Here is a 19,344-nt window from a genome sequence, read left to right as displayed (position 1 = left end):
ACCGTTTTAGGTCCTTAAAACCCCGTTTCCTAACTTCGGTTAAACGTACCCTTTTACGGTTCCCAAAACGTTTACTTAACAACTTATTAGGTAGTTAGTTAGGAAAAAATAATTTTTGCAGACTTTATATATGCATGTTTGAATACCAAAAAATTATAAATGACTATACCTATACCACAAAAAATCTATTGTAATTTACCAGGCTTCCTAACTATACTGTACTTGGGTCTAAAAAAATCTAATTTCTGTTCAGAAAATAGCATTGATCATAAAACTTCAAACTCTCCAACAATATAAGAGCTTTTCTCTCATAAATAACTTAGAAAGACTAACATGGAGGAAATGTTGAGCTTTCAACTGGTTATAAACTTATAGGTATAGAATCAGGTGTATATAAACAAGGCTCTCAAATGATGAAGTGGTGGGCGGAGCCAATATAGTGGATACAATAAATATTATGAAAACAAATAGAAAAGGTAAGAGGTTCTTATTCTATATTATAGCTTGCCAATATCAGAAATTTGAGTTTATAATTCATGTGAAACTATAGACATTGTATTGTGGGTATCATAAAATGTAATGTGACCAAACCCAGAAGATAACGTACCAGTGTGACACACACAAAAATTGATATTTAGCAATTTTTCTTTATTTTACTTTCAAATTAAGAAATAAACTAATGTTTAGTAATAAAATTTGAATTCAAATCTACAATTTGATACCAAGTTTGACATACATTCATAAAACAGTAGTGCAATAAAATTTTGAATACAAGTCTACAAATGCAATAACATGCCCTCTGACCCCTAGCTACCCACCTCAATGGGATTTAATATACGTGCCTAATTTTGATTGCATAACTAAACTACACAGGACATATATAAAAAGTTGAATAAGAAATCAAATATTAACTGTCTTGGAAACATCAATATACACGAGTAATATTTTTAATTAACATTTTAACTTTGTTGCAAAAATTGCAGTTTTGCATACATTTACAAAAAGTAATTAGACACAAAACTTCCCAATAATTAAATAACACAAGTTTGAAAAAAAAGGTTAAACTGGAAACCTTGGATACAAAATTCCAGTCGTGATACTTTAAAAACCTTCACAGGCATTATATGGGTTTCACAAATTGTAACATTTTATTACAACATGGGAAAAGTTTGTAGGCTTAATGTAGGTTAATCAAAAATTAAGTATATTTTTGAATATGGTTTAATGGATTAATCTGCAGCAAAACCCAAAATCAAAGCATTCAACATCTAAGTTTCATTTCTAAATATACTTGAATGAAATAGGCAACTATTCCCTCCAGACAATAAAAAGTTTCAGGATTAATAGAAATAACTGTGTCACAGATATGACTAATCAAACCTTACATTACCTTTTCACTGTTCTACCAACTTATTTTGGGTTGGTTATTATGTATTAAATAAAATTGTTGCAGTGCTAGTTTGAGATCCACAGGTTAATCCCTACTTCATCTTATATTGTTTTTATGTTAGAATAATGTAGAACAGGTTTTCAAAAAACTTTGAAAGTTACTGGTATTCTCCACAATAATATCAAATTTTCTTTATTATAAAAATGTGCACTTCAATAATCATCTGGTGGGTTGATAAAAACTAATACATTACTATTCATCAAGCTTAAATTATTTATAATAAGCTATTTACTTAAGTGAAAGTCTTTTTTAACCATGTTTTGAACTTCAAAACATGATATACACATATACATAGATATAACATTGAAAGAATACAAATGGTAATGATACCAGTCTAAAAAGCTTAGCTACAAACAAAGGATCCAAGTCTTGAATTTACTTTATTCAAACAACATACATTACTTCAGAAAAAAATACTATTACTAATGAAACATCAATACTATTAATAAGCAAAATAGAGTGACAATATGCATCTCAACAAGACAGTAAATTTATTGTTTTATCCTTCAATTTTCACAAAACTTGTTCTTCTGTAACAGTAATATTAAGCACAAATAAAGCTAAAATATAAAACTGGTCAACTAATCTGTCCAGAATACAAACCAAATATGGTAAATTACAGCTTAAAATAAAACTACAACAAAATAAAACTATAACATTTTCAGGAATTCTAATTTTCCTAAGAATGTTTTATACTCACACCAGGTAATCACTAGCTACATAACATTGCACTTTACTAAAGATTGAAATTTTCCCCCATTTACAGCATCCCGTGCACAAAATTCTCTGTATTGTAAAATAACACTATTTATCTTCTTTCTGTACAATATTATATGACGACAGGCTATTATTTTAAATAATTTACTTTGTTAAGATACTATTTTCAGTTTGTTTTTATATGTTAATGTTTAATTTTTTATTGCTGCATCTATGAATACAACATAGAGTGGTAATACTTTTTATCTCACTAAGTCCCTATTAAGGGTGTGTAATTCAGAAATAAGCACTTATTAACTTGGCAATCTCAAACATTTTGATAACCAAGTGTAATTACAATATAGAAACACAATGTCAAATGTCACCGATATTAAAGTGCTCGATGAACCAAGTACAATCACTACAATATTGGATCTGGAGGCTCTACAAGAAAGACATGTTCAATATTGTATATTATCCCATAATAACAGCATTATAAAAAAATAGATAAGTAATGTTCTGTCAATTAAAACATTATTTTACAGAAAAAATACATATGTGACAACATGTACATATAATGCGCTTTAGTAAAAATTATTAGCCTCTTTTTTTTCAATAATGAAATGTACCATTCCTAAAAAGTCTTTGAGTAACAAAGGAGAATTTTGCAGAACTTTTGATAATGAATACTTATGTTCTTCCTCTCATCATACATCCTAAAATATAGCGTAGCTTTAATATTTCACATTTAAATGAGTTATATCTTTAATTTTTAAAAAATTAATATATAAAAACAAATCTATAAATTCTGCTGTAATTCCAATGTGAGAGCAAGTTTAAATTGCTCTCATATTAGGTGTTCTTATGCACAGATTCTTTAATATTAATGTAATTTTTTTTTCAACCTTCTCCTCAAAGGTTTTTATTCCCTGCTCCACTTTCAATGGCAGTTTGATCTCTTTTACAATGAATAATGCTTACTTTAGTAATATCTTTATACACATGTACAAATAAAAAAAAATGTTAAGTTATAATTTTCCTATACTGAAAATGTATTTCTGATAAGTGCTCCCTCCACTCACAAGATTCCCCTTTCCTGTTTTGTGCTGCCCTCTATATACAATCTTTTTTATAATGCATGCCACAAGCCTTCTGCACCATCCTATTGGAATCAAAGATTCCAACATGTCTCTCGTGCAAATCATTATGCGTCATCTTTCAAGATATAGGAGAGCACTACTATCACGTGATGCATGTGACTACCTCTAAGCACCACTACTGAACCATCACTTCTACGTTTTAGCAGTAGACATAAGCACCAGAAGATTGTGGGGAGGAGGGTGGGAAGTGTGAGAAGAGGGAAGCACCTATCGGAAATACATTTTCAGTATAGGAAAATTACAAATTCCTATATCATACTTCCCTCTGCTTACAAGATTTGCTAAAATCCCACACTGAAAAGGAGGAGGGATTGGTGCAAGGGAAGAATAGATATATCCCCAAAAGTGACTGAAGGATAATTCTGTAGATGAGAGAAACAGATCAAATGATCTGACAAGGGACACAGCACCACTTCTGAACCAGGTATCTCCTCACCATGAACAACTAGGAACAAACATGGCAGAAAAAGAAGGGAGCACATCTACGTGGGAGAATATAAGTCAGGAAAGTTATCCCGACCAAATAAGCATTTTAACTCAATCCCACAGAAATGAGTAATGGAGAATGTGTTCCACGATGTAGAACGGCTACAGCATGGTGGACCATACTCGGTAAGTCAACTACATCCAAAACCTCCTTGCTGGGTACCAACATCTGCAGGAGCATAGGATGAGGATCGTACCAGCTTCACCTCAAACCCCAAAATCGTGAATGTGAGGAAAACACCGACTCCAGTGCATGACACAGGATTAGTATTGAGCCAGGCATCTGGGAATGTGTCATCCAGTAGCCAACGGAAGTCCATCACATGCAATCAACTCCCACAACCGTGAGACTGGTCCAAAACATCCAAAGGTCAATAACATCCCCATCACAAGAGAGAACGAGGGAGTACCAGGACAGAAACAGAAACATCCCACATATACTCTCCATGACCCACTACACAGAAGGAAAAAATGAGGGAAGATGATGGACAACCCCAAACCTGTGTGAGGACTTAAGTTGATTGGTTCACTCGATATCCAAAACCAGCCTGCAGGGTACCTACATCCGCACAAGGGTAGGATGAGAGCACCAAATTGAGGGGGTGAACTGCATTTAGACATCTCACTCCATGATATGTGTCACTCAATCCAGAGGATTTTATGCCTTCTACATTGGCAGAATACCACTGCCATACTCTGAACTGAATGGTTATAGCCATCTGTGTAGAAACCATCCAGCAGGATGCCTCCATGGTCAACCACCCCAGTGGCTTGGAACTGGCAAATGATAATTGATAAGGACTCCCATACTTCACTGGAAGAAAGGGGGGGAGTGCATTGGGGAGTCCAGAGGAAGGGGTACACCTAGGACAATGCAATGGGTGATCACGAAACCCTATTTGGAAAAGCAGACCCTACCAATTTATTCAATTGAGGCATGGCAGGAATAAGCAGCTATCCCCTTCTGCTTTACTCATGCCGTCCATGGATGGTATGGTTCGGAACAGGCCTATTTATGAAGCAAATATTACAAGGTCATTGACCATAGAGTGATATTGTGAAATGCCCCATCTCGAAGGTGAGCATGCTGAGCAATGGAAAGAGCACTCGAATCAACACGGCATACAGTGCAGATTTGTTTGTGTATGTAAAGAACAACATTCGCCACAGAGCGGGATCCAAGAGACAAAATTCAAAGCAAGGGCTCCTGAAAGAAAAGAAAGCATTATATGACACTTAGCTAGTGTCATAGCCCCACCAAAGTCTGAAGTGTAGCCACAGGTGGTAGGCAATACCTTGAGAAAGCAGGAACTGCGACCTGATTTAAGTTATGGGAGATGAACATCCATGTGCCCGACTGCAGAATCTCCTCCAAAGATCAACGAATATGAGAAGCAAGAGAAAATGTGAGGTGTCAGATTTGATGGGAGATAAGAAGGAACAAAGTATGTTGGGAATGGAACAAGGAGGAATAAGCCAACTATATTAAATGACGAACCTAATTGGTAAGGGTAAAGGAGAAAGATCCTGAGAGGAAGAAAGTTTCCATGCGATAAAGAGACTGAAACAGGAACTCCTGAAGGAAGCCATGTAGGCAATATAACAACAAATGGCATGCACTGGGCATAGAAGTCTATCCAGATCAGGATGAGAGTAGGGAGCAGAAATAAAGGGAAATGGGCAAAAAGGAGGAATTACCCTCGTGAGCCGTCAAATCCTTCGGAAGGAAGGAATTATCCAAATAAAGGAGAAGATAGTTTTGGTGGTACAGTGTGCGAGTAATGTTGATAGCAAATAGATCCGACCAACGTCTCTCGCAGGCCAAGAGGAGAAGGAAATACGACTTAAGGATAGGTGAAACAAAGAGCATGAGGCAATGGGTTCAAATGAAGGTAAAGTAATGTAATGGAGTACCATGTTAATGTCCAATCTGGAAGTCCTGGATGCCTAGGCAGCTGACAGATCCAGAAAGAACAGATCAAAATGGTGAGAACAGGGGAAAGAAAAAACCCTGTGGTAAGGGATAAAACGGAAGGTATAGATAGGGCTGCCCGATATCAAGGAGACCAAACACCCCCTCTCAAAAAGTCACCTAGGAAACTCAGAGGTACCAGCAACTGTAAGATGAGAAGCTGATATACCCTGAGCCAGGGCCCATGTACAAAAAACATACTACTTCTGCTGATATGCAGCCATGGATGAAGGACAAATGAATAAGTTAAATGAGATGCCACCCAGCATGAGAAACCAGATTTCTCAGCCAGAGACTGGACAAGAACCAGGCGTGAAGATGGAAGACATGAAGTGCAGGATGCAGAATCAGTGACTGGGGTTGACGAAAAAAGTTGGGGAATAAAGCAAGGGGTACAGGAGGGAACAACTGTAGCTGGAGTAACTGAGGAAACCATGGTTGAGCATGCCAGTAAGGAGCAATCAGAAGGACTTTATACAGAGTGGTATGGATGAGGGAGACTTCCCAATGAAGTAATTGGATAGGAGGATAAACATAAAGGAACTTGTTTAACCAATCCTGGCTGAAAGTATCTATAGCCAAAGCCCAAGGATGGGAAATCAGGGACCAAAACAAAGGTACCTTATGATTGAGGGTGGTGGTAAATGCACTGATATGAGAAATACCTCACTGATCGCAAAGCCAGCAAAAAACAAGGAGATAAAGGGATTACTCCGTCAAGTAAACCAGGTCAGATCGGGAAAGACAATCTGCAACAAGGTTGAAAGCACCAAGTACATGACATGCCATCAAACAAATGTGATGATCGGGGGCCCAAAAGAGAATATCCAATGTTAGAAAATACAGGGATCTTGACCAGGTGCCACCTTGGTGATTGATATGAGCCACAACTTTTGAATTGTCAGAATGGATCATGACCAGACGATTCTGGAGATGGGAAGAAAGTCCAACGAACAACAAGGAGTTTGGGGACGTTGATACGAAGAGAAAGTTCCCAGACAGATAAATGACCAAAAGCCTCCTGGTGATCGACCCATGCACCCCAGCCCTGAAGGGATGCATCCATGAACAGATGTAAATCTGGCTGCAGAGAAGAAAGCAGGACACCCACCAATGTATGAGCCTTATCCAACCACCATGGAAGATTGTCCACAATGTAGGAAGGAAGGATTATAAGAGTATCCAAGTGATCCCGAGCAAGGTTCCATTGGTTATGGAGAACCCATTGAAGGGATCACATGTGAGCTCAGCCAAAAGGGTATAAGAGGAGTCATAGAAGACCACATCCCCAGAAGCAATAGAACCTCTTGAGCAGAAAGTGAAGGAGCACACGGGGCATTCCAAATGGCCAGATCCATAGAACAGAACCAGAGAGAAGAAGGTTGGGACCAACTGTTATTTTTGTTGAAGAAAACACCCAGATGAATGAGGTACTGGGTAGGATGAAGGAAGGACTTCTCCAATTTCATCAACCAGCCAATCCAAGCAGCTTTGAGAAGGAGCTGACAAGTGTGACAGGCCAACTCCCGAATGGAATGAGCAAGAAAAAGCCAGTCATCCGTGTAAAACTGAAAGTGCAACACCAGGGCATAAAGATGTAGAGCGAAGGTTTACACCACCTGACAGAAAACTTATGGCACCAAAGTCAGCCTAAAGTGTAAGCCTCAAAATTGTTATACCACCCCACAATGGACAAACCGAAGGTAAGGACAAGAATGCTCTGATATGAGAATATGCAGATAAGCATTGGAGAGGGCAGCACAAAATGTTAAAAGCTAATCTTGTGAGAAAGGGAAGTATCATATCAGAACTCATGATTTAAATTATCATATAAGATACTTTTAGGCAGGAACAATAAAAATTAATACACTTTATAATACACCTTCTTGGTAAATTAAGTTCCTGTGTGTACTTAATTTTTCTGTTACTGTTTACATTATCACTTACCTCTATAATTTTGCTTCTTTAAGAAAACATCCATTAAAATGTTGTAGCAGTAGTAGTCTGGAAATATCCCATAGTTGATTCTATCATTCAATATTTTCAGAAGACTGTCATAGTGACCAAATTGTAAAAATGCTCTTATAACAGCACAAGGTGTAGATTCTAACATATGCAGTGTATTGGGTGTTCGACGAAACCTATAAAACAAAAACAATAAAGAAGTTTACCACCGTAAAACAATTTTTTTTACAAGTCGAGAAATATTAAATATATTAAGTTACTGAAAATAAAAAGATTATTAAACAACTTTAGTATACTTATTTCACAACCATATGAAAGATGAGACACTGAGATGTAAACTTCCAGAAAGTATAGTATTAATACAAATAATCCAGGGCAAGTTTTTAATAAGTGGCAAACTAAGACATTCAATATACTTTGCTGTTACAAATAAATGGAGGATTAATCAAATCTAAAAGGCTACTTTAGGCCACTAATCAAAAGTGAAACAGACTCCAGAAATACCCTTCAAGAAAAAGAGTAGCTAACTAACACATATACAGAGGTAAATAAAATGCAGTTTTGCCCACTTACATATTTCCATTTTTATTTCTTATTATCATCAATATTAATGAATGTAAGCATACATTAACTCTTCTGTCACAGTCACTTTAACATACCTGATCTAATTCAAGTTTTTAAAATATTAATGCTTAATTACATTTTAAACTGAAGTCTAAATTGATTTCCATAGATTATTCTCATACAGCAAAATAAGGTAACTACATAGCTGAAAACAACAAACCTTATTTTGTAAGTTTAGCTCAGTGCCTTACTTTCAAGAAAAGTGGTGATTTTGAGGTTGGAAGAAAAATTAAACTGCAAGGGGGTCTGAGGGTACTCCCCCAGTAATGGTTACAAGAAGCAAAGCACACAAGACCCTCAAAATATACACTTAGTATTATCAAATATCATTCTCTTTCTTCTTTAAGATTGAAAGATTTATACTCATTAGTTTTTTAAGTACTTATACTAGTTTATTTGGATGTACTGAATTACAAGAGCTATTTTTTTCTAGCTGAAAATGTTTAACGTATTTTTGCAAATGTGATTATATATTAGACAATTAAGCATACCAGAAATCCTTTACTTTGAGGCTCTTAGTTTTAAGACCTCTAAATGAGCCTTCATTTCTATATGGTGTTCAAAAGCATTTAACCATAATGAGTACAGTTTTAATATCTAATTATCTGAGGAACTGCCCAGTCTTTCCATTTACAGTCTGTTCTATTAACTCCCATTCCTTATAATTTTAATATCTTTAACATCTTAACTCATGACCAAAAACATGTCATGTTGTTTTTCCAACTTCTTGCACAGTTGAATAACATATTTCATGGATGTTAATCTGTACAGGATATTGGTAACAACCAATGAAAGGCCAGCTTGCATATCTGTAACTAATACAATAAAATTTAACTGGAGACAGTAAGATAACTTCCAGATCAACTAGAAAAATTTCAGAACATAAGGTAATATTTGCTGTGGGTTTACATGTTTCCCAAAATCAATGTTAGACAAGGGAAAAATGTAGATTTCTGGTACTAAAATAAATTACAGCAAGTAGTTCCAGCTTACTCCACTTGGTGCCAGTTGCCCAATTATAAAAACTTCCTTTTTTATGTTTGTAGGTATGAATAAATATATCATTCCATTTCATTATCCGTGAATTATCTGAACTAGCTTAATGTACAATAGTTTGTATATACATATTTCATAGTATAGAGGTTATAAGTCATAACCACCATTCTGACATAAAATTATATCATACTGAACACATTAAAGGGATAACATTGTTCATGAATAATTACACAACGAGCAAAATTGGGTGGGTGAACAAAAGTTCTAAATCATAATGATTATCTTTTTAATTCTTTCAGCATGGGCTCGGTTCCTGGGACTGACCTTGTAACCATTTTGTGCTTGTTATAGTTTTCATGATATAAATTTTAAATTAGTAAGCAAATGTTAATGAAATTTGGCAGTAGGCATTACAATGCTTTCATATGCAAAATATTACATTTTTTTTATCAAGTCTTAAGGTATTTAAAGCAATGTTTTTCTCATGCGTTTTTTTCTTTTCACATGTTACCTATCTAACATGCAAAGTAATTTTCATTTTAAGATTAAAAATACTTTTATGCTTCAGAAAATTTTCAAACTTCACATGCACAATTTTTATAATGTCCAGATAGTTATCAAATGTTTCTTAAGAAAAACTTTATATTTTATCTGTTATTTTCAGTAACGAATCTCTGTATGGGTTTGATAGATTTGACTGATCTCGTAACCACCATAAAAAATTAGGAAACATATATACAGATTATGCCTCTTTCATTCTAGAATGACAACAAATTATAACATAAAACATATGTTTAGACTAAATAGCTTAAATCTTATAACATTATACATATTTATTACTTTTATTAAAATGACCTTTCAGCCATGCCTGGCTAACAATACAGAAGTTACAATGACACTGCACACGTGCTCTTATGTTATCTATCCAATAGTATAAAACTGACCTTTAGTCTTTATAAATTGATCTGTTTTGGCTGTGTTTTAGTATACTAGTATTTTGTAAAATACAGTCAAATTTCAATTATTATACATTATATATGCATATAAATTACTGCTATTTAGAAATAAGTTCTTAAACTTATTTTTCTTAAAATATAGAACAGTAAACAAAGAAGTAAAGCAAACAAATATCTCTTCTAGTTACAGCCTTTGTACTCGGTTGCTGCTTGACGTAGGTTGCCAAGGCTTTAAAAAATTTGTACGTGGAGGATATGATACAAAATATTTTTTTGGGTTTTATATATACATTTGAATAACTAAAAAATCACAAATTACAACATCAATAACATAGAATTCCATCATAATATATCAAGCTTAGTAATTAAGCTGTAATTCAGTCTAAAAAATATGAAACTTCGAGCAGACTAAAGACAACTTACCTCCTTGAAATCTTGGTTCGAAAGAGAGAAGGATGGCATCAAAACATGTTAAAATGGCTGAGAAAGCCACTAGGGGGGCATTCCAAGCTTTTGATTGGTTATTCATGTCATATATAGAAGTAAGTGTATATAAGGGAGCATTTCCAAAAATGGAAAGAGGTGGGTGGGGTGCCACTGTGTTTGATATATTACATGAGTTATATCTTAGCAAATAGAAAAGATAAGAGGTTTTTATTTTAAATTCTAGCTTGTCAATATCGATAATTTGAAAAATTAGTTTCATACAAAACTAAAGACTTAGTATTTTGACATCACAAACATCGAATTTGAACAAGTGCTGCATTCAGCATACCACGTAACACACAAAAATCTATGTTTAACTGTGTTTTTATAATATTTACTTTTAAATTAAGAAATTGAGTAATGTATAATACTAAGATTTGGATTATAATCTACAGTTTGATACCAAATGTATTGACATAAATTCATGAAATAGTGGTTCAATAAAATTTTGAATACGAGTCAACAGATGCGATGAAAGGGTTAAAGAAAAAAACTATGAACACTACTACTAAATCCATGGACAGCTTAGTCAGACTGGTGCTTCTTAGTGTTATTTTTTTTGTGCAAGCAAAAAACAGATTTTCATTATGAAAGGATTGTGTTTGATGTTGTATTTTTTTAGTAAATAGAAGAAAAATAAAGTATTTTAATTTCTTCTTACCTACCTACTGATATGTCATAAATATCAAATCTTTCAGTGATAAATACGTCTTACCGTATTATACTGCAGTGCATATTATATATGTGCTTGAGACAAACTTACTGGTATTTCCATATGTAAGGAGACTGTGGCTACAAAGATACATGATAAATGCTTTTTGAAAAATTCCATATACTTGAGCGATCTCCTTAAACTATTAGATTGGCTTAATATAAAACTTTTTGTTATACATTTTTTACTGAAAATGAACAAGTAAAGAATTTGATAGTGTTTTCATATAGAATCACAACCAAATATTAGTATTTATTGAATAACTATAATAGTTAATTTTTTTCAAGTTTAAGAATTTGGCTCAGTCTAGAAATGCATTTATCTCAACAAGAATTTATTATAAGACATACAACAGTTGATCAAATATTACTTCTTTTTCCAAGTCTTTGAATTTAGCACTAAGATTCATGGACAGATGTTACAGAAGTTAACATTTTCTAACACTAAAAATGTATTTCCAATAGGTTACTTACCTCCTGATTTCACCCATAACTATCTTGACCATCATTTACTCTCTAGGCATTGGTAAACTTTTTAAAAGTGCACAAGTCTTTTACGCCCCTATATTTGTTTGTGTCATTGCAACAACATGTGCTGATCATGTGACCACCCTCCACCAATCCCATTGTACCCTCTATACTAGCAGCATATACAAACCCAAACAAAAGCAGCAAAACAGTGGTGAGGATGGATGGGAGGAGGTAAGTATCTATCAGAAATACATTTTCAGTGAAAGCACAAAAACAAATCATCAAGCGGAGAGCGACTGCTATGAAAAAAAGTAGGTGTGCCACAACTAAAATACGAGGCACACCTTTGAGGTATAGCACTACTTCTGGAACAGGTATGCTCTTCACCCAGTAAAGAAGATAAGACACTCAGGGTGGAAACAAATATAATACGTGGCTTGGGCTAGAGGAATGTATATGAATAGGCCAAGTGAGGTATGCCTGGGCAGAAAACATCCACAGGAAGTGCCTTGCAATACAACTTATTTATGTTAAGTGCAGTCCAAAGACAAAAACAACATGAAAGTACCTTGAGTAAGTTTGTAAAATCAACAAGTGTGGTCCATCTGGGCAGAAAAAATCCAGAGGAAGCATCTTCCATAACAGATTTCATGCCATATTGTGTGTATAATATGCAGCATAACAATGATAGATAAAATCAACAAGTGCAGTCCATCTGGGCAAAAACATTCAGGGGAAGTACCTTGGAATGTTATCAAGATAGCCAAGTGAGGTCCACCCAGGGGAAGCCCCTTGGTATACATTGGATTATGTCAAGTGCAGTCCATCTGAGCAAAAAACATCCTGTGAAAGTACCTTGCATAATAGATTTCATGCCATATTATGTTAATAACATGGGTGTTTGAGGGTTGTATGTGTCCGAGAAATTAGTTTAGGTTTCCTACCACTGGTCAATACCATTACCCATCCTGAAATCATATTCACTCCATATGATCAAAAACCAAACATTTTATTTATTGTAATTCCTTTTCTCCTACAATGATTTAGTTCTCTTTTGTAGAACATTCAGCAGAGTAATTTGAATAGTACAGTTTCAAAAAAGGAAAAAAAATTTGGATTTTCTGTCTAGGATAAAATCTAAAAATATTAAGAGCTTCTTTTGAAACTACTTAAGTTCTCATTATAATAATGTCAACAAATGGATTGTGTTTAATACACACCATGCTCACTTCTGGAAATCCATTTTTAAGTACTTTTTTCTGTTTCTTGAACAACAATGACATGCTGATACAGGTGTGCTTTTCTGATCAGTGACTCAGATAGATAGATATATATATATATATATATATACAAGCACAAATGTCTCTCTCTCTCTTTCTTTCTGTGGGTTTGTTCTTTAAAGCCACAAACTCCAAACTCAGGGTACAGATACAACTTTGTACAGGAAATAACATGGGCTATCTGGCCAAAGCCTCAGAGGCTGTTTTGAGGCCACAGTGACCGACATAGCAATTTTTGGCAACTGCCACATCTTTACAGATACAAACTGCAAACTAAGGGTACAGATACAACTTTGTACAGGAAGTAACATGGACTATCTGGCCACAGTCTCAGAGGCTGTTTTGAGGCCACAGTGAAGAACATAGCAATTTTTGGCAATTGCCACATCTGTAAAGATACAAACTCCAAACTCGGGGGAAAGATACAACTCTTTGCAAGAAAAAATATAGACTATGTCACCTCGGTCTCGTAAGCCGTTTTTGAGGCCAAAATGACCAATATAGCAATTTTTGGCAAACATGATGACCAATTGGTTTCATATTGAAAAGGCCAGATTTTTTTTGGTAATGTGTGATCAAGAGAGATATTATTTATGTTTCTTCTCTGTGTGAAGACTTTTCCTAATCATTCTATCCATGATCAATTATGTGTTAAAACTAGTGTTTTCACCAGGTTCCCAGAAACTCAGGTACCTACCTGTTGTGACTGTTACCTGGTTCTAAATTTACTACCGGTTCTTAAAAAAAAGTTACACAAAGTTTAAGCCAAAGTAATGTAAAACAGAGCTGCAGACAAACTATTAAAGAGAAAACAGTAAGCAAAATCAGAAACAAGCAAAAAAGTCATGACACAGAGTGAAGATGAAAGTTGAAGCAATCATAGTGATAGACACTCAGATTAAATTATAGTGGCAAGCCATGAACATTGATTAGCAAGTCATTGATCTTTAAGTTTAACAGTGTACAAAAATCCAAGTACCTTATATATCAAGTTATTAAACCATTCACTATACTCTCAAAATTTGCTTATATCATACTAGCTTTTACCTCTTCCACTGACAATAAAGAATATATAAGACAAAGAATCAGATAAGTATGTAGCAAATTTTGAATAGTTCATTTAAAATTTTTTCTTTGTCAAATGATTATTGGCTGATTCACCACATGTAGTTGGTTCATGGTTACCACCATTTTGTTACATTACATGATCAACATTCTATGAGAAAAATGAGGTCTATCACTCATAGGAAACTTTCAAACCTGTGATTTGTAATAGTAAATACTGTAAAATATTGTATCAATATAAATATGATCTTCCAAAAGTTTCTAAATTTTTTGTATAACTAGGATAACTGGTTTCAACTGCAGCTAGCTGCTGCTTGTCATAATTCAAGGTATTAGGATGCAGCACTCATTGCCATAGAGTCATTGTTTCACTTCACTGCAATTTAAGTGAGAAACTCGCACACTAATCTTAATGGGGAATTATCAGTTTTGTCATTGAAATATTTGAGGTAAGCTCCACCCATCAATTGTGCTAACTTTTGTGATAGCACAGGCACACTCAGCCGTCTTGTAATCTCTCAATGTGTGTTATAATGACAGGCAGCTGTAGATGCCATAATGTCTATACGTACAACCTAAGTGTCGTTGTCATGTATAAATATTGTCTGCACAGTGCAGATATTGTTTAATGACAGTCAGCCAGGGTGAATCGCTAAAGATTACTTTGTTTTGTTACCAGTTATCAATAAATTAATAGTACCCAACTATTGTTGGAAGCTTTATATTTTGATATTAATTTCATGACCACTAAAACAGCACTCATTACTAATTGGTGAAAAGTTAAGAAATGGAGACATGTTTGTTTGAACTTGTTTCAGTACCTCATGCAGAATAGTCAGAACAAATTCAGTAGCCTACACTTTGCAGGCCTATGCTGTAGTATACATGATGGCCGCAAAACGTTTTGGGGTTAACATTTCATTTATAATTACATCATATACTGTTTTCTTTTACTTTTCCATCCAAATACTCATAACTTTTTATTATCAGCAGATTTAGATATGCTTTTGCTAAAAAAATAAAGACAAGATTGCTGTGACGGATTTATTATCATATATATATTTTAATATCGATGTTTGTTTAACTTAATTAATATTTAGAAATGTACATAATGTATACTGTTAAATATGTATTACGAAAACTCCTGCCTATCCTCTAAAGTTGTAAAAGGTTCTCGAGAGTAAGAATCAACAATATATGTGTGTGTACATAAATGCCAGTGTAGCTTTTTATTGTTACGTAATCTGAAATTACCATTTAACCATTTAACTCCAGTGGATTCACATCGGACATTAGTACTTTTACGAAAACATTACTTAACGTCATCGGTGGATACTCAACCTATAATCGGCATGTGATCAGCGAGAACTACAGGGCTAGCTTGCTCCCTGTTAAGTGAATTATTCCTACGTCAACTCAAAATTAACTTGCTCATTGTCAACCCTCGATAAAATATTAAGAAAATTCCAGAGTAGAGAGATAACTTTATATTGTTTGTAAGTTTGTGAAACTTTTGTATATAAATCATTGTTTGTAATAACTGTTATTCTAAATTGTATTGTTGTTTGTATATTAAAACATATTTGTATTAAAAAAGAAAACTGTGTGTATCTATCTTGTTGGCAAATATCGTAAATTGGAAATATATCAGCATATATTTAACTATGAAATTTAAATTATCATTTAGCTTGGTTTCAGACCATTCGAAATTGTAATATGTAACATAATAAATTGGGGGCTCATGTCCAAGATCTGAATCAGAGACAAAATCCCATCTAATTAAAATTTAAATCATAATTCAATTTATATCTATCAGTCCAATATTTGATCATATCTGATTATCAAGATTTTCTTGAATCACCTTCCCTTGAACAACTATAAAAAAATATATAACAAAAATGAATTGCTCAAAATTGCCAAAAGTTTAGTACTAGAAGTCAAAAGATCAATGAGAAAAAATGAATGAAAAAAGAATACTATCGAAATACTAGTCGATGATGATTTGTTGTCTGAGGAAGCATTAGAGGAATACTCTAGTGTACCCACTAGCCAATCAGGGTTGAGTGATAGATAAGTTAGAGATCCAACTACAACTGAAACAACTCAAGCTTGAACAAGCTCGTATCGAAGCTGAAAAAGAAAATAAATGTCTCGAGGCCAAAAAAAAAGCTCACATTGAAGCTGAAAAATAAATTAGGCTGAAAGAAATGGAAATTAGACTCAATTCCGATCAACCAAGGCAAAATGATAACTTTGAACTTAATCAATATGTTAAAGTACCACCATTTAATGAAACTCAAGTTGATAAATATTTCCAAAATTGTGAGAAGGTTGCCCAAACCATGGAATGGCCCACCAAAAAAATGGTCATTATTATTATTACAAAGTGTTTTAACTGATAAAGTACAAGAAGCTTATGCCACTCTCTCTCTAGAAGACTGTATGAATTATGATAAGGTTAAAGCAGCTATTCTCAAAGCATACGTGTTAGTAACAGAGGATTATCACCAAAAGTTTAGAGATTATCTCAAACAAGACAATCAAACTTATATAGAATTTGCCCAGGAAGAAGAGGTTTATTTTGATCGGCGGTGCAATCCTACGCATATTAGCAATAGTTTTGACAAACTAACACAATTATGTCTAATTAAGGAATTTAAATGTTGTGCACATGACAACCTCAAAACTTACTTGGATGAAACGAAAGTTGAAACACTACAGGAAGCAGCCACTATTTCAGATGATTACACTTTAAAACATAAAACCACTTTTCCTAAAAAAACATTCCTACCATCTCAACCTGTATCTGTTCAATCCACTAAAAATGAGGATTCTTCTAAAAATCCAGCTCCTCTAGTTCGAAAACTTCTGACAGTCAGGATAAAACTTCTTTAAAACAATCAGGGCCCATCTGCCATTTTTGTAAAAAACCTAGTCATGTTATGTCCGATTGTTGGTGTTTGAAAAAGAAAAATGAAAAGGAGGCAACACCCAGTGTGTTTGTATCCATATATGGACGTAGTTTCACCATATCACCCGATGTTGTTGATTTGGCCACTGATATAAAGGCTAATGTAATCAGAGAGGAATTTAGACCTTTTGTGTCTGTTGGTTCTGTGCCTTTGACAAATGATACTGGCAATCCCATACCCATACGCATTCTACGTGATACTGGGGCGACTCAGTCATTGTTGTTAGAAGGTATATTGCCTTTAGATTCGACTTCTACCACTGGCGAGTCTCTTATTACTCAGGGTATTGAGGGTGGCTTTGTTAATGTTCCTCTTCATAACATTTATTTGGCATCAGACCTCATTGTGGTTGGAATAAGACCTACTCTGCCAATTAAGGGTATATCATTGTTGTTGGGAAACGATTGGGCTGAGGGAAAAGTAATTGCCAAACCCAAAATGGTTAGTGAGCCGATCACTTTTTCATCTAAGAATGATATTGTCATTGAGGAGAATCCCGATGTGTTCCCTCGTGTGCTGTGACTCTAGCTCAGGCTATGAAATTAAGCCAAAAACAAATGATAGACATGGATTCAGAGAATGATATTATGGATTTGTCTCAGATATTTTTTTGGATCCAACTAGGATCTTGTGGATGATTGTCCTGCTGACAATACCACGGTGAGTGACAATTATGGATGTGAGAGATCTGATTCACCTGGTGAACTTCCATTTACTAAAAGTAAACTGATCGCTGAGCAAGAAAAAGATCTGCAGATCTCTTCACTATTTAAATATGCACGCCCAAAAGATGAACTGGAGAAAGTTCCAAATAGTTATTTTTTTCAAAAACGGTGTGCTTATGAGGAAATGGAGACCACCAGATGTGCCAGCTTCAGAGGACTGGGCTATTGTTTACCAAATCATTGTTCCCAAAGCATATTGTTCTGAAATATTGAAAGTTACCCATGAATTCCCCATGGGAGGTCATTTAAGTGTCAACAAGACATGTGACAAAATTATGAGACATTTCTTTTGGCCAAGAATTAGGCAAGATGTTTCTCTGTTTTGTAAAACTTGTCATACCTGTCAGTTGGTTGGAAAACCTAACCAGAAAATTCCTGTTGCTCCTTTAAAACCTATCCCAGCTTTCAAAAAATGTTTCAGTTGTGTGATTGTGGATTGTGTTGGGCCTTCACCAAAAACTCGATCAGGGAATCAATATTTGTTGACTATCATGTGCGCATCCATTTGATTCCCTGAACCTATCCCTTTGAGAAACATTTCAGCCCAAAAAATTTCTAAAGCTTTCATCAATTTCTTTACTTGGCTTGCCCAAAGAAATTCAGTCTGATCAGGGATAAAATTTTATGTGAGGATTGTTTCAACAAGTTGTTTATCAGCTCAGAGCTAAACAGATCACATCTGGTGCCTACCATCCAGAATCACAAGGTGCTCTTCAGAGATTCCATTCTACCTTGAAAAATATGATGCGGAATTACTGTTTCAATTACAAGAAAGACTGGGATGAAGGAATTAATTTATTATTATTTGCTGTTCACGAGTCAATTCAAGAGTCGTTAGGGTTTAGCCCATTTGAGTTGGTGTTTGGCCATTCAGTACATGGTCCTTTGAAGTTGCTGAAGGAACAATGGTTGGAAGATGATCCAAAACAAATGCACTTGTTGGATTAAATTTCTAAGTTCAGGTTCAAACTCTTAGGTGCTTGTGAATTGGCTCGAGAAAATTTGAAGTCATCCCAAGTTAAAATGAAAATGTTTATAACCACAAGGCTGAAGAGCACAAGTTCCATCCTGGTGACATGGTCTTAGTATTATTACCCACTAAGGGAGATCCACTCAAAAAGAAAAACAAAAGAGGAAGAAAAAGAACGTAAGACTGTTAAACTGCAGTTTACCACTAGGATAGTATGATTTGGAGATAATCCATGTCAAAGGAGATGATAACATTTGTGCTGATGCACTTTCACGTGCTATGTAAATTTTTGGTTATAAGGTTATTTGTATTGATTGTGTTATGTACCATCATGGTTATTGAAGTTTTGTAATCTGTTG

General features: G+C 34.6%; 1 protein-coding gene across 1 annotated transcript in view; it reads right to left on the bottom strand.

The window, feature by feature from the left end:
• Window positions 1-19,344, bottom strand: part of LOC106469089 (28S ribosomal protein S27, mitochondrial-like) — a 73,509-nt gene that overhangs the window by 27,682 nt on the left and 26,483 nt on the right. Inside the window, exon 5 of the mRNA XM_013929544.2 lies at window positions 7,712-7,905. Within this exon, the coding sequence (XP_013784998.1) occupies window positions 7,712-7,905 (194 nt within the window). The remainder of the gene's footprint in view (window positions 1-7,711; window positions 7,906-19,344) is intronic.

Source organism: Limulus polyphemus, unplaced genomic scaffold (assembly GCF_000517525.1).
Source record: "Limulus polyphemus unplaced genomic scaffold, Limulus_polyphemus-2.1.2 Scaffold3295, whole genome shotgun sequence".
In the NCBI taxonomy this organism is placed as follows: domain Eukaryota; kingdom Metazoa; phylum Arthropoda; class Merostomata; order Xiphosura; family Limulidae; genus Limulus; species Limulus polyphemus.
This window is presented reverse-complemented; position numbering and strand designations above follow the sequence as displayed.